Here is a 14,675-nt window from a genome sequence, read left to right as displayed (position 1 = left end):
CTTCAAAACGCTGCAAATAGAAGCTGGGAGCAAGAGCAGCTTTTTCCTGAGAAAGAAAATAAACCCTTGCCATGGCTGAGGGGACAGACATACACCATGGCCAACAATTAATTTGCAAACTGGCTCAACTGTGGTGAAGCATGGCAGGAGGGAGCTGTGAAACGTGGCAGCTGTGGAAGGTGAGATGGTAGTGCAGATAGATGAACCCATCTCTTCGCTGCAGATCACCCCCCCTCCCCTTACCGCATCTGCACCTCCTCCCAGCTGACTCGGGTAGTGTGCTAGAGACTTAGCAGCTCAGAGTCTTACAGGGCCAATTCTGCCTGTGGGGTTGAGAAAATAAAACCAACCAGGAGCAGCACAACTGTACAAAACTCCTCAAGTTTACTTCCAGCATCGTTCCCAGCACATAAGTTACCCCTCTCCCAAACAGAAGTCTTATACCTTTCCCAATGCCGTAGCAGTGCAGTTCAGTAGTCAATGGGCTTAGAGCCATTTCCCATCCTAACAATGGAAGCAATCTCTCAAGCTTGGTGGACCTCAAAGAGAGACCCAGGCAGCAAAATGGAGCAGGTTGCTTCCAGCAAAGACAAGAAGCAGCAGCGCTCTGTTCCCTGGGTCTCCCCAAGGAGCCCCGCGGCCAGCGCCGACCGCCCTGGTTTCTCTCAGAGGGGGGGCACGCCCCTGAATTTGCGGATGATGTTGGCCAGCCGCTTGGCCAGCCCACCCCGGCTCGGCTCTTCCACGTGAAACGTTCTGGTCAGCAGGTTGTAGAAGGAGCCGTAGCACACTGCCACCACGGTGCAGGTCAGGCAGATGACGTTATAGGGCATGCTGAAGTCTGGCGTCGGCAAGTTTACCAGCAGCGGCTCCGTGTACAGGCGCACAAAATAGCTGGAGCCATCAGAGGAAGGAAACCTGGAGAGCAGAAGCAGGAAAGGGAGTGTCAGCCCGCACAGGACCGCTGCTTCATGCTCACCAGATGGGATGACAGCGGCCGGCAGCCCGCAGGCGCCGCGCTACGGCCCCGCTCCCCAGCACAGGCACACTCACAGCGAGGTGAAGAGAGGGCTCTGCTCCACATCCACGTCCTTCATCGCAATGACACTGGGCACCAGGGCACTAAGCACAGATGAACTAAGGAGACAAAGGACATGCTAGTGTCAGTCCTGCCAGCAGAGACGGCAAGAGTTTTTCCCGTCCCCAGAGACCTGGGCAGCAAGTCCTACACGAGGCCCAGAAGGGGATGAGGAGCTGAGGTATATGTCGTTACCTGACGTAAAAGCCGTGATTGGGGTCAGGCGTGTACTCTGTCCACTTCAATAAGGCCCTCTCAAACTGGATTGTGATTTTGGTGACAGAGCTGGCTGGCAGCTGGATCAGCATTTCCAAGAGGTGAGGCCGCCTCCGGTCCTGGGCTGGCTGGTAGTGGATATAACCTAATGCCAAAGAGACGCGTCAGTGGCACCAGGGGGACCTTGTCCAATCTCACATGGTCTGGACATCTCCCATGGGGTGGGTGCTCCTGCTTCCACTGTCCTGGGAGAGGTTTTCTGGGCAAGTGAAGATGCACAGGTAGCAAAAAGCATGTGCTAAAGCTAAATCTGGCTGGTCTTTACAGCTGATGACCCATGAAAGTCGGGTGTTTGTAAGGAAAGGTACAAATGCAAAAGAAGACCCAGTCATCAATTTTAAATCGAGCCTCCTTTACTACAAAAATCAGTTCACTTTGGTTTAGACCCTTGTTGGATTATGAAACACTGTCCACGTGCCTCTTATAAAACAAACTTAATAAAGTCTCATCTGCTGTGAGTGTTGAACTGAAGGCTAGGAAAATATCCTAAGATGTTTTGTTTCCCAGTCCAGTTTCCCAGTGATCACTGGGGCCCGAGGGAGGGACTAAACCATCTCTGGAATGAGCTGCTTGTGCCAAGGGAACCGGGTGGCATGTGTTCCCGGGAGGGTTTACTTACTTGGCTTGTTTTCCTTCCCCTTCGTGATGATAGTCAGAGTGTGCACATAGAGTCGCAGATACCACGGCACAGTCTCCAGCAGGATCACGGGGAAGGCCCGGTACGGGTGAGTGTTGTAGATGAGAGTGCTGATCTCTCCGGTCTGCAGCCCGTATCCACTCACGTAGCGCTGAGCATGGAGTATGGGTGTCGGCAGTTCCGCTGCAAAAGAGAAAAGGACACAAGGAATGGGGGGCCGTGCCAGGTGATTTTTAGGCCTGGAGCCCTGACCAGCGGTGCAGGTGGAATGAAGTTCTGGTCACTCACAGCTGTCTTGGGGCCGCTTCCACTTCAGCTGCACATTGAGGCTGCGAGATGTATTGAAGAGTGAGGGGCTTAGCAGGTCATAGACGGCATAGGTTCTCTTGTCTCCCTGGACAATAGCTTCGTATACAGATGCCGGAGGGGGGGTCACTTCCAGTAACTCCTTTTCCTGAGAAAGCAAATAGACCATGAAAGGAAAAGTGCCCCTTGAAGTAACTGGCAGTGCTGGGCAAAGCCCCTCCGGCTGGTCCTGGGCTTTCCCACCCAACAGCCAGCTCAGTGCTCTTACTAACACCATCACGCTCATCCCCACAGCCCTGCTCAGAGGAAGGAAACCACCTCCCTTCGTTAGCCCCGGAGGGCTCCTGGGGGGCCTGGCCATGCAGGGGATGGAGGCGAGCATGTTTCAGAGCCGCACAAAGTGGCTGAACTGAGGGAGCAGGGGGTGTTCTCTGGTCCGTGAGCATTACCTTGTTCTTAGGGGAGATGTCAACATAGACTTTGCTCTGCGATGCCAGAGGACACGCGTCAGTAAGTGTGCGAGAGAACATCTTGAAGAGGGACCAGCCTGCGGGGAAGCAAAGTCAGTGGCAGGTGGAGTGAAGTGCGGCAGGCTGGGGGCACTCGAGGACCACAGCGCACTGCCGCCGAGCTTACCTTTCTTTCCTTGGCCGCTGGAAAAGGTGTCAAAGACCACAGTGAGGGTCTGTCTGAGCTCCCAGGACACAGCCAAGCAGGAGGCATCCTGGACAAGAGAAAGAGAGGCAGCTCTGATCACACCTTCTGGAGGGGCAGGACACCAGGAGGGTGCTGGAACTCCACCAGGACTGCAAGAATCCCATCGGGACCCAGGTGAGACCAGATAAGCAGGACGACAGCTGTGTTAGACACAGTGAACCCACCGCAGGGGAGCTTGGCAAACCGGCGTGTCACCTTGCAGTGTCACAAGAAGGCTTTGGGTTTTCTCTTGGGCCTGTTAAAGGAGGGAGTCCTGAGCCTCGGCGCTTACCCTGCAGATGGGGCGGATGTGCACTGCCTGCGAGTGGTAGCTGCTGTGGAACAAGCGCTCGGCCTTCAGCAGCACAGCAAGCCCGGCCTGCAGGGAGAAAAGGAGAAACTCAGCCCCAGGTCTGTTCTCTGCTCCCACTGAGAGAAAGGCCTTGCTAAGACTTCCCAGTGCATGCTCCCGGATTGCTGTCGGGAACCCAGCTCCATCAGGAGAGGCCCAGTGAGGCAGCAGGACTTGCCGTTACCTTTGAGCCACATGGCAGCAGCTTCTTCCAAGGCGTGAGGTTCTCTGTGCAGACGACCTCCCGGGGCAGGACAGCGTATCGCAGGAGATGGTGATCTGTCCCTGGGCAGGGAGGTGGAGTGTCAACAGGCTGGTACTACTAGAGGCATGACAGCAGAAGCAGACCTGTTCCACCCCACAGCCCACCACCCTCTCAACATGCCCGAAATGCCACGAGCTCACTGAGGAATAGATCCCACTCTGTTCAGAGTGATTTGGATAGAATCAAATAGGTAAGGGTATATTCTAGCAGATTTTTTTAATGAGTGCCTTAAATCCTCTAGTCCTCACTGTTTCATAACATACTTTTCAGAGAGACAGATGAGGGCCTGGCAGCATCTGCCACATACTGCTTGTGGGTTTCCTCTGTTCAAATCCAAGCCTCATTTGCAAGGAGAGGAAATCATAGAAATCATAGAATCATTGCTTCCAGGAGGAGGTTAACAGACCCTGTTGTACACACCCAGACCCAGAGTCGTTGCAGGACCTGTGCCCGGACTCCCTGGAGTGGCACAGGGCGGAACTAAAGCTAGAAGCAAGAGTGAGAGGGCAGAGCTGGGCAGCCAAGCGCAGGCCGGGCTCACCGTTGGCTAAGCCCAGGGGTTTGAAGGACGCCGTTGGAGTGACTGTGTTGGTCGAGTCAATGAAGTTGAGAGAAGCACAGAATATTCCAGAGAGGATGTTACTCAGTTCTTTCCAGGCTTTGTCAACACTGTGTGAGAACAGATACCAGAGATTACTCAGCAGCTTGAATCCTCGGAACAAGCAGCGTTAAGTCAGTAACATTCAATAAATACACCGACGTGACCACGCTGGCTTTCAGAAGCTGCAAGGAGCATGCAGGCAGAGGCTGCTGGTCGTGCACTCTTCAGCTCTCTTGGTATTTTATTCTAACGCATGAGATCTGGGGGACATTCACTGCAGGGGCAGCCCCTGGGCTGGCAGGGCTTCACACAGCCAGAGACCCGATGGTGGGTGCAGCTGGTATGTGAGGAGAGAGGCTGGGGGAGCAGGGAGCGTGTGGGAGGTGACATACGGTGTACAGGGAAGGGGCTGTGAGACCTAAAGCAACACCGTGGTGCGGCTCTGAAGGCTGACCCGACCAGCAGACCTGGCATGGGCCACTTGTAGGGAGGGGCGAGCTCTGTGAGTCCACGCAGAGCTGCGGTGGCTTGAAGAGGGGCTGTGTGCTAAGGGAGATGGTGACAGGTGTTAGATGGGAGTCAAAGGAAGTGAGTCACAGATGAGAGGTCAAGATATAACCCCATCTTATTAGCACAGTGAGGGGTTTGTCATCACAGAGCCCATAAGGGAATGACTTGTCCCTTTAGTGAACAAGGGTTTGCCCTCAGCACCACGTCCTGCCCTGTGCACTGAGCGGGGCTACGTTCTGCTTTTCCTTAGAGCTGCTCCTGGGGTTGCAGGCTCTTATTCCAGCGGACATCTTCCAACCCAGGAGGCCTCTGCACACGCCGTGGCTGCCTCATGTGAGAAGGGCAACAGCTCCTGGGAGCGGTGGCCGCGGGGGGGACCCACAGGGGCACTGTGGGCTGGGGTACCTACTCGGTGACGGTGGGCTGGAACCAGACCCAGAGCTCGGCACCGGCGGGTGCCTGGAGCGGCGGCTGCCCCCAGGCCCGGGTGCGCCAGAAGCCCTGGGTGAGGGCGAGGTGGAGCTCCTGCACGCCCAGCGCCGCCACCAGCTGCCCCAGCGCCTTCGGGAAGAGCCTGTAGTGAGAGACTGTGGGCAGCGTTAGCCCCTGCCCGTTTCACCCCCCCCCCCCCGGCCCCTTCCCCTGACGTCACACCAGGGCCTGGCCAAACACGACGTCATCCCCTGGCGCTACCCCCTGCTTGCGTCGTCACACGCAGCCCGCCTGTATCACCGCACCGAGCCCCCTCGTGCTGATGTCACCGCAGCCCCCATAGCCTCGCTCTGGCCTGTTCCTGCTCACCTCAGCGCTCCCCCCCCCGGGCAGCAACGTCACCCAGCCTCTGACGTCACTCGCCGCCGCTAACGTCATCACCCCAACGCAATCCACCACGTCGCGTCGTCACCCCGCGAAACAGCTCTGCCCCGCCCCCTGCGCCGCGCCCCAGCCAATAGCGGCCCGTCCGGCCCCGCCCCGCCCTACCCGCGCCCCGCTGCAGGTCGGCGTCCCATCGCGTGCGGAACTGGAAGGTGGCGGCCACGTCGCCGGCGGGCAGCGGGCTCAGCAGCAGCTCCTCCCGCAGCGCGTCCCGCCGCGCCCGCCCGGGCCCGGGCCCCGGCCCCGCCGCCAGCAGCAGCAGCAGCAGCGCCGCCGCCGCCATCCCGCCGCTCCCGCCCCTCCGCCGACTTCCGCTTCCGGCCAATGGCGGCCGCTTCCGGGGTCGCCATGGAGACGCGGCGCGGCAGCCCCGGCCTCGCTTCTTCCCTCACGGTGAGGGCCCGGCCCGGGGCCGGAGGGTCTTCCTGCCGCATGGGCCTCGGAGCCGGCCGGGGAGCCGAGGAGCTGCTGCAAGGAGCAAGCCTGGAGCCTGCCCCGGCTCGGGGGCGGGCGGGAAAGAGCCTGCCTGGCTGTGCGTGCGCCCGGCCGAGGGAGAGCGCCCGGCAGCGGCTGCCCCCGGCCTAGGAGCGAGGGCGCCCATTTTGTGGGGTGCTCCCCGAAGGCTCCCTCCCCCGGCTCTTAAAACTGGGGAAGCTCTTGTGCGGCCCGAGCTTGGGTGGTTCGCTGCAAGGCTTTGCTGCGCACGAGGACTCCGCAAGGACTGTGCCCGTCCCCGGGGTGACTTCCTCTTCTCGGCTCTTCCTGCTGTTGTCTGCTCTCCCTCTCTCCTTGACGTCTCCTTTCCGGAGGGCAGCGTCTATCTCTGGGCACAGAGCCATCCGGAAGCACCCTGCTTCCACCGGCTGCCAGCCCCGGCCAGCCTGGGGCCGCCCCAGGAGGAAGCAAACTGCAGCCGCAGCAAGGCAGCGCCGGGAGTGGGAGTCCGATGGAGCTCACAACGCCTCCAGCTCTGGCCGGTCGTTCCCGGATAATTGGGGAGCTCCAGCCGGTCTCACGAAGGGTTGGCTGACACAGGAGGGAGCACAGCAAGGTCTGAACACCCCCTGGGAAGCAGGCAGGATGCGGAGCGTGCCCTGGCTCCTGTTGCTTATCTCCCAGGCTCCTTTCCTCATGGGGGTGACCGTGCTTGTGCTGACGCAGCCCAAGCAGGGACAGCGCTTTCCTGGCCTGCAACCACTGATAGCGGCAGCGGGCTTCTGGCCGGCTTTGTGCCCGACTCCTCTTGACCTGTCCCGCAGGCAGCAAGCGTAGCGGGCTGCAAAGTGGCTTCATTTTGATGGCTCTTCCTTCGTGCTTCTAAAGGAGCCTCCAGCCAGGGCTGCTGCCATCATGCTGTGCTAGGGGAGCAGCAGCAGCAGCTGCTGCTGCTGCATGTGCTGGTGTTCTCCACTCAGCCCATTTGTGTGGGAAATCCCCCAGTGTACTCGTGGCGGGCAGTTGCAGGTCACCAGCAACCCTGCCTAGGTCTGCTGTGATTAGCTGTGTCCGCACTGCAGCTGCTGGCTCTCTCCCTCCTGGAGGCAGCACCCGAGCTGTTTGGGAAGATGACCTGCTCCACTAACAGCCGCCCTTCTCTGCCGAGGTCTGCGCTGTCTGCTCCCACCTTGGGCGCAAGAACCGTCCCTGGGCTGGAGCTGGGCTGTGCAACAGGAGGCTTCATTTGCTTCTGCGTTGCACTCTCGGCATACTGGCTTTACGCCGCTCTCCCTCCTGCAATCCCCACCTAACCCTCATCCCCAGTGCTGTTTTCTCCCAATAACACACACACCCACTGCTTGTTTAGATCAGAGTGTTATTTCTCTGTATGCCATCATTAAATGCTTGTCTGGACAGGACCCTTGTCAGTAGGATGGGGGCAGCCGGGATCCCAAGGGATGGCTTTCTGGGAATGGTGGGGCTGTGGGATGCTGAGCATTTTGGGGGAGTGAAGCAGGGAGTGTTAGCAGCAAAGCCTGAAGAGTTAATTTCGGGAACCTACAATACCCCTTTCCTTCTCCCTTGGCTGCCAGGAGAACCTGAGGAGGGAGAGGAGGGGAAAACCATCTCTACCTTCCTGCAGGGCAGCAGTCCAGGATGGGGTTTACTGAGCGCCAGCAGCTTTCCTTCCTCCGGGCTGGCAGGTCCGTATGGAGGAGGCTTGGAGCAGGGCAGAGCTGGCTGCTAGCTTCTTGCCTCCTGCTCTTTGGGACTGTCCTCCTGCAGGTCCTCCTCCTCCGACTGTACCACGGGGGTCTCGGCCCCCTCCTCGCTGGTGTCCAGGCTGTTCAGATCCGTGGAGACAGAGGACGTGGAGGAAATGCGTGACTTGCTCTCGGCTGTGTTGGGCACTTGCAGGGTGATTTCCTCTGGGCACTGGCCAGCATCTGCCCCTGGAGGAGAGAGCAGTAAGAGAAGGAAGAAAAAGGCTTCTGGAGGTTTCTTCCTCCCCGAGCTTCATGGATAGCCCCCCAACACTTATTCTTCAGCAGGCTGTGCTTCCCCAGCAGCTTCCGGCTGCTCCCCATGCGGCTGCTGTGGCTGTTCCCCACCTCACACCCCCGGCTTGGCTCTGGGCAATGCTGCACATTCCTTCCCCGTTTTTGGCAGTGGAGCCTCTTCTGTCTTGCATGAAACATGGCTCAGAGCCGTGCTGCATGAGGCTTCCTTCCGCGTGCGTGGGGAGGAAGGTGCTGGCACCCCGGGCTTTCCCTGTGGCACCCAAGCTCAGCTCCCTGGGGTCTGGCTTGGGAGGTGGAGGGGTCCTGCAGCCTTCCCGCTCGGTGCAGCGAGCTCTGCAGCGCGGTGGGGACCTGGGAAATTGTGACAAGACACTGGCTGCTCCAGAGGGGCTTCAGGACAAGAGAAATTTGCCCCACAGACTCTAGAAAGTGCCTGGGCTCTCCTGTCTCCTGCAGTGTATATACACAAGGGTCTGTACCTCTGGGCTGTGGAGGTGGATACTGGCACGGTCCCTCCAACCTCACAGACCCCAGCACCAAGTGTCTGTCTTTGTATGGGTGTGCGTGGATCTGCACACAGGGTGGCCAGGGCTGAGGAACAAGGCAGTGTGGGCACTGGGGGCAGGAAGGGCTCCCAGCCTGGCCCGCAAAAGGCTTGGACTGCACGTACCTAGCAGGGGCCCAGTAACGCTGCTCTCCTCTGTCCCACAGCCCAGAAACACGTCCATGGTGTCCTGGTCTGACAGGTCCATCATGTCCATCTGCTCCAGCATGTCCACGTTGACCTCCATGGAGGAAATGCTGCCTAAGGGGGCTGCAGAGACAGAGGCCAGTGGAAAGGTAAGTGCTAGGGCCAGGCAAAGGGCACCGTGAGCCCTGTGCAGGCAGGACCCCGAGGAGGGGGCCAGCCTTGCTGTGGGGAACTGAATTCCACTTGCTGGTAAGAGTCCCCCAGGAAAATCACGTTTCCTTAAAACACCCCCCTGGGAGCTCCTGCTGCCTCACTGCAGTCCTTGTTCCTGCTCCAAACTGCTGTCTGGAGGAGCCTGTCTGAAGCCAGTGACTATGCAGGGCGCCAGCCTGGGTACCCATGTGCAGTGACTTCAGTTAAGTAGTGTGAGTAATCCACAGCACACCCACAGGCAGCGTGTGTGGTCCTGTCTCAGTGCAGGACATGCATGTCCCCAGCCGCCTTTAGACTGGGGATGTCCCACTGATCTCTGATCTCTAACGCCCGTGTCATTGTTCCCTGAAACACCTCCAGCCCCGTGCCGGTGCCTGCAGCACTTACGTCTACGATGCTCTATCTGCAGGTGAGACATCGGGAAGAAGAAATCCACGTCATGCTGGAAAACCTCCTCAAAGAACTTCTGCCGGTCTCGTAGTTTCAGCTGCTGCTGCTGCATCTGCTCTGCATCCAGGCTCCGCTGCGCCTGCTCCATGTCGGCTGGGGAGAAAGGTGAGGAGGGTCAGACGAGGCAGGGCTGTCCGAGCCCTTCTGCCTGTCCCAGCTCACGCAGTACGGCCATGCTTTACCAGTGCACATTGATTTAGTCATCGTGAATAGATGTTACACACCAGAACGGCAGCGTCACCAGCACTTGCTGTGCTGGAGCTTCAGAGCTTGCTTCCGAGACACAGGGCAACCAGGAGTTGGGAGCTCATATGCTATGTTTGCGGCTGCTGAAGTGAATTATCGAGAGGGGAAAGGGTGTTGTTATGAGAGCAGCCATGGTTTGCACATGTTCAAGTTTCAGTTTCCTTGCTACAAAACAGAGGGTTGTCTGTGAACACTAACAAGCAGAGGAAACTCCCAGAGACAAGAACTGGTGTTTGTGCTCCAGGCTTTCTGGGCTGAGGGATGCATAAGGAATAAAAGGCATCAGCAACCCTGTCACCCCTGCACACGCGCACCCCTGCTGCCACCGTCGCTATAAATACAGCCGCACCCACGCTCGCAGGCTCCCCCGTTCACATCCCCTGCTTGCACAGCCAGCTTGGCTTCTGCCTGCACAAACATTTTCATTCCTGTAATTCCTCTCGCAGTTCAACGCCAGTGCCTGTGTCCCAGGCTCGCACAGGAGGGAGTAATGGGAGCCCTTGGGCTGTTGCTGAAGGAGCTTGTTGCTGCATCCCTGGGCCTGGTACCTCCCTTTTGGGTTGGGTACCTGCAACGGCAAGGACCCAAATGGCACAGAGGGGCTGTGGCTGGTGGCCCTGGCTGTTCCCAGGCTGGTGTTTGACCTCAGCCATTCCAGATTTCCTCTCTGCTGCTCTTGGCCCAGCCAGCACAAGGAAAATGTGATTACTGGAGCAGGCAGTGCAGTAACCAAGGAAACCAAACAAACATCCTCTGCTCTGCCTGAGCACAGCCCAAACCCTCTGCTCCTCCGGGCTGGGGAGGAGGGAACAGAGCAAGCAGCATCCCCACCCTGTCTGGCAGGAGCGGGGGCGAGGACGGCAGGGGGGCTGGCTGTCAGCAATATATAGCGGCATAGGACCCAAACGGGAGAGCGGTGGTGGGCCTGGTGAGATGTCCTGGAGATCAATGTCACATCTTCCTGAGCGCCCTTCCAGGGGTCCTCTGCACCCCATTTCTGGGGCATCCTTCATCTAAACCCCATCATCTGCAGGTGCCTGCCCAGGGAGGCCGGGTTCTGCCTGCAGCACAGTGTGGCAGAAGGCTCTGGTCCTCTTCCAGCTGCTCAGCGCCTTCCTGCGATGCCCAGAGCGGCAATCCTGGCTGCCTGAAGGGGCCTTTGCCTTGGTATGTCTGACCTAAGCACTGGGTGCCTGCTCTGCCACAGAGGCTCAACGTGCTGTGCAGCGCCCGGGCTAACAGCTGCGGTGGCGGATGTGCTGTGCCGGTGAAGGTTTCCTCACGAGGCTGACCGGCGGCTGCAGCCCAGTGCTGCTGGGGTAAGGCAAAAACCTCCTGCCTCCCCTGCGCTATCTGCAAAAAAGAATGGAGCCAGGGACAAGGAGGTGACTGGGGCACTGATTATGGAGCTGGCTCCCTTCAGCAGCTGGAGCCAGCCCTGCCCTGTCTGTCCCAGGCAGAGCTCTGCCCCCCAGCCCAGCTGTGCCACATCCACGGCAAACTGCCGCGGTTCACCAGGCCGAGGAGAGCCCATCAGGCTCCAGCTGTAGGGAAGCTGGGCTCGGGGCAGAGGCTTTGATGGGTCCCAGATTCAGGGTGGCAGGCAGGCTCTCTGTGAGGCATCTTGCCAAAGGGACCCCAGTTTGGAGGTAAGGAGGAGGGTCTCTAAATCCTCCTGCAGTGCAAACACAAAATAAACCAAAATGCCAGCGGGCGCTGTGCTGAGTGCTGTGAGCGTGGCTGATCTGTGCCATTAATGTTCTCACTGCCCATCTCTGCTCCGGCACGTGACCGATACTCGGGGTAAGGGTGCTTGGAGAGAGTCAGGACGGGTGCTGGTGGCAGCATTCCTGTGGGCGCCGGGATTTCTCTCGCGGGAGAAATTAGCAGGACCTGTTTATGAACTTGTTTTCAAGCTCTCGCCAGGGAGTCGGGCACGAGCACTGAGGTCCCATTATGTACGGAACGCCGGCAGCAGGAGACGACAGCTGGGCTGTGCTCGGCCCTGCCTGACCCATGACCATGGTGAGAGTCGGGGACGGAGCCTTCCCCTCTCCCGGGGCTCTTCCGGGCCCGGGGGGAGCGAACAGCCCTGCTAGTGTAGCCGCCCCTCAGCAACCCTCGCTGGGGAAATAAAGGAGACCGGCATTCCCTGCCGCGGCCCTTCCCCATGTGACGGCCGGTCACACTCCCCGGCTGTCAGTCGCCGGGATTGTCTCATCCGGCTGGCATGTTCCCACCGCGAGACACGTTCGCACACACAATGCGGCCCCTGTGCACCATGGGGGATCTGTGGTACCTGCTGGTGGCCTGGCTTTTATTACTATTGTCATGGTTATTACTACAGCCTGCTCAGCCAAGGGGCCGGAGGCTTCTCAGCATTCAGAGCCAGGCTCTTCCCCACTGGCTGAACCGCCCAGTGCGACTACGATGGCACTGAGTGCCCCACTGCCTTCAAATCCTTCCGGCTCTCACGGCTTATTAGCCAGCACAGCTCGGAGAGGAGCCGGGGCCAAACGCTGGTGCGGAGGTTGGGTGGGCAGGGCAGGGCAGGATCCCCCCCAGGAGATGCAGGCAGGGATTTCCTTCTCGCCTGCTCCTGGGCAGCTGCCCACAGGGTGGGCTGTGGGCGAGGACGCTGGCCCCACTGGTCCCTCTGCCCTGCCAGGGCACGCCGAGGAGCCAACCCTCGCATGATGCGGGCTCACAGCCACCGCCGTGGTGGGGAAAGGCGCGGGAGGGCTGGCTGTGAAGCAAAACCCTGCGAGCTCTCCCATCCACACCCTCACCGAAGCGGGCTGGGAGGGGAGCAATTCCTGGAGTGCAGTTAGCATGGGGTGAGGGCCAGATGGGGCTTGAGGGTGCTGGAAGCACCAGCTAAGGGTGCTCTCCAGCCAGCATCCGGGCTGGGAGCGGAGCACGGTTCAATTATCTGGCTGCGTTTCCGCTGGGAGGGGATGTGTTTTTCATTCCTCCTTGGCCCATGGGATCCCGGTACAAGCCCCACTCTGTGCCGGTGAATAGGAGGGGTGTATTTGGGGGTGGGAAAAGGCTTGTTAGTGGAGGCACAAGGCCAAGGGAGGATGGGGATGGCCTTTTCTTGAGACCACGGCTCTGCAATACCTTGCAGAGATTTCGAGGGATTTAAAGAAGGTCGTGAAAAATAATCTGGGCTGTGGAAAGGGACAGGGGGTGATGGGGAGGTGAGCAGAGTTTAAGCGAGGGCTTGCTCCAAGCATGGGCCAGTTCCCTGGTGAACGAAAGAGCTGGGGCAGGCTGGCCCAGCCAGCTTTTGCCCTTCTCCGTACAGTTTCCCAGAGCCCAATCCCCTGACCCTGCTCCTCCAGAGAGGCCCGGGGCACCCCACCGCTGCCCGGCTTGCCGGACAGCACCTTGTGCTCCCTGTGCAGTGCTGCGAGGAGATCGGGTTGGGGGAAGATGCAGCTCCTCAGCTGCCACAGCATCTTCCAGGAAGCCCTGCAGAGATCGCAAGCCTTTCCCTATCACCCTGCCCCCGCAAAACTGCTGCGGGACAAGGGTAGATCCCAAGGGCTTTCGGCTCCTTTAGCCTTGGGAGAAGCAGCTGGTGTGGAGAGCTGGGAATGCCCCGGAGAATCGTGCAGGCTCAGGCCGTGCGGAGACGGGATGCCTGGACACGCCAGCTGCCTGAGCGTGAGTTCCCTGCACGGTTTCTTCTCGATCGGCACATCTGACCTTGTGTTGCAGCACAGCGAAAAATAACCGTAGCCCCGGTGAGAGGAAGTGCACCAGGCGAGTGCGAGGGAGGCAGCGGTTTTGGCAGAGCCGCTTCCTGGGAAAAGCGGGAGGGGGGAACTAGAGAGGGAGGACATGGCACCTTGTAACCCCCATCTGTGCCGCGGTTTCATCGCCTGCACTCCTCCGAGCGATCTCCAAATCCCCTGCGTCTCAGCACTAAAAATATCCCTGCCGCCCAGAGCTCCTTCCCCAGCAGAGGCTGTGTCATGAGACCCTGCTATTTACGGGGCCCTGCTTCGATTCGCGCAGAAAGAAGCGTGAGGACAAGAAAGCCAGGAGGGCAGCGCGGTGTCCGAGGCACGGCGTGCAAGCCCCGGGCAGGGATCCGCGGCAGGCTGTCCCCCCGCAAGCTCCCTGTCACCCCGGCTGCCGCTCACCCTGCCGCGCTCGCTGGTGTGTTTGCTCTGCTCAGCCTCCTCTTCCCCTAAACCTCGCGGGTGCGGGGGGATCCGCTCCTCCCGGGGACCTCGGGGCTCCGAGGGATACCGATGCCACTCCGCAAGGAGCCCGTGGTCCAACAGGTCCCCGAGCCCAGCCGCTTCCCCGGCAGGTGCCCCCCCCCCCCCCCCCGAGCATCCCCATCCCACGCACGGAGCTTCCCGGGCGGCCCCTGCCCAAAGCAGCCCGGGGAGCGGTGCCGGCGCAGCAGGTTGGTGCAGCGGGGGCTGGGGGGCGGCTGGGGGCTCCCGGCGTCGAAGGGGGGGCATGGCTGCTTTTGCAAGGGGCGTCGGGTGGGTGTTGCGGGGAGGACGCGAGGGGATGCGGGCAGCCCGAGCCCTGCCCGCCCGGTGCGGTACGGTGCGGTGCTCCGCTCCCCTCCCGCCAAGCACACCCCGCGGCCGGCACTTACCGGGCGGCCGCCGGCTGCGGCTCTGCGCCCCGGGCCCCGACATGCGGCGGGCGGCTGCTGCGACCGGGTCGGGATGGGGTCGGGCCGGGCCGGGGCGGCTGGGCTCAGCTCGGGGCGGCCGCCCCCCCCGCCGCCGGCCGCCGCTCGCCCATGCTGCGCGCTGCGGGGCGGTGCTCGGCGCTGCGCGGGGCGGTGCCAGCGCGCCCAGCCCCGCGGCGTCGCGGCGGCGCCTACCGGCCGCTGCCCTGCCGGGGTCCCGGCCCGCGGCTGCCCGCCGCTGCTAGGGGTCTCCGGGACGGGGAGCCGGGCTGCGGGAGTCCTGCGGCGGGGATGGGCGCGGGGGGCGGGGGGGAGGGTGCTGGTGTCCCCGTGCGGGGTGCCCGGTCCACAGG

The 14,675-nt window shown here is 60.6% G+C and overlaps 2 protein-coding genes and 1 long non-coding RNA gene across 3 annotated transcripts; 1 reads left to right on the top strand and 2 right to left on the bottom strand.

Moving 5' to 3' along the window:
* Positions 1-362: 362 nt before the first annotated feature.
* Positions 363-5,895, bottom strand: PIGT (phosphatidylinositol glycan anchor biosynthesis class T). The gene is made up of 12 exons (XM_076351625.1): positions 5,703-5,895; positions 5,131-5,308; positions 4,152-4,279; positions 3,530-3,630; positions 3,286-3,372; positions 2,934-3,021; positions 2,747-2,844; positions 2,280-2,445; positions 1,974-2,174; positions 1,274-1,439; positions 1,054-1,137; positions 363-918 (listed from the first exon to the last, which is right to left on the bottom strand). Exons 1-12 carry the CDS (start codon positions 5,878-5,880, stop codon positions 666-668), a joined length of 1,728 nt encoding a protein of 575 aa, XP_076207740.1. The 5' UTR covers positions 5,881-5,895; the 3' UTR covers positions 363-665.
* A 1,498-nt stretch (positions 5,896-7,393) lies between these two features.
* Positions 7,394-14,411, bottom strand: DBNDD2 (dysbindin domain containing 2). Its single transcript, XM_076351624.1, has 4 exons — positions 14,284-14,411; positions 9,348-9,503; positions 8,727-8,870; positions 7,394-7,987 (listed from the first exon to the last, which is right to left on the bottom strand). The coding sequence occupies exons 1-4, from the start codon at positions 14,324-14,326 to the stop codon at positions 7,779-7,781; spliced, it is 552 nt and encodes a 183-aa protein (XP_076207739.1). The 5' UTR covers positions 14,327-14,411; the 3' UTR covers positions 7,394-7,778.
* LOC143166838 (uncharacterized) lies at positions 8,841-9,953 on the top strand. Its single transcript, XR_012996458.1, has 2 exons — positions 8,841-8,896; positions 9,370-9,953. It is a non-coding gene; the product is annotated as an uncharacterized LOC143166838 (long non-coding RNA).
* Positions 14,412-14,675: the final 264 nt, after the last annotated feature.

Source organism: Aptenodytes patagonicus, chromosome 14 (assembly GCF_965638725.1).
Source record: "Aptenodytes patagonicus chromosome 14, bAptPat1.pri.cur, whole genome shotgun sequence".
Classification (NCBI taxonomy): Eukaryota; Metazoa; Chordata; class Aves; order Sphenisciformes; family Spheniscidae; genus Aptenodytes; species Aptenodytes patagonicus.
Note: the sequence above shows the minus strand (reverse complement) of the source record. Positions and strands in the feature narration are given on the sequence as shown.

Bases quoted from the DNA above. Each gene is read 5' to 3' on its own strand.
- PIGT (XM_076351625.1), bottom strand. From the start codon at position 5,880: ATGGCGGCGGCGGCGCTGCTGCTGCTGCTGCTGGCGGCGGGGCCGGGG. The intron at 4,280-5,130 runs GTAGGTACCCCA...GTTCTCACACAG, and splicing joins TTCCAGCCCACCGTCACCGA to TGTTGACAAAGCCTGGAAAG. The intron at 2,175-2,279 runs GTGAGTGACCAG...TCTCTTTTGCAG, and splicing joins GAAGCGGCCCCAAGACAGCT to CGGAACTGCCGACACCCATA.
- DBNDD2 (XM_076351624.1), bottom strand. From the start codon at position 14,326: ATGTCGGGGCCCGGGGCGCAGAGCCGCAGCCGGCGGCCGCCCG. The intron at 8,871-9,347 runs GTAAGTGCTGCA...CTGTCTCTGCAG, and splicing joins GCAGATAGAGCATCGTAGAC to CCCCCTTAGGCAGCATTTCC. The intron at 7,988-8,726 runs GTACGTGCAGTC...TCTCTCCTCCAG, and splicing joins CGTTACTGGGCCCCTGCTAG to GGGCAGATGCTGGCCAGTGC.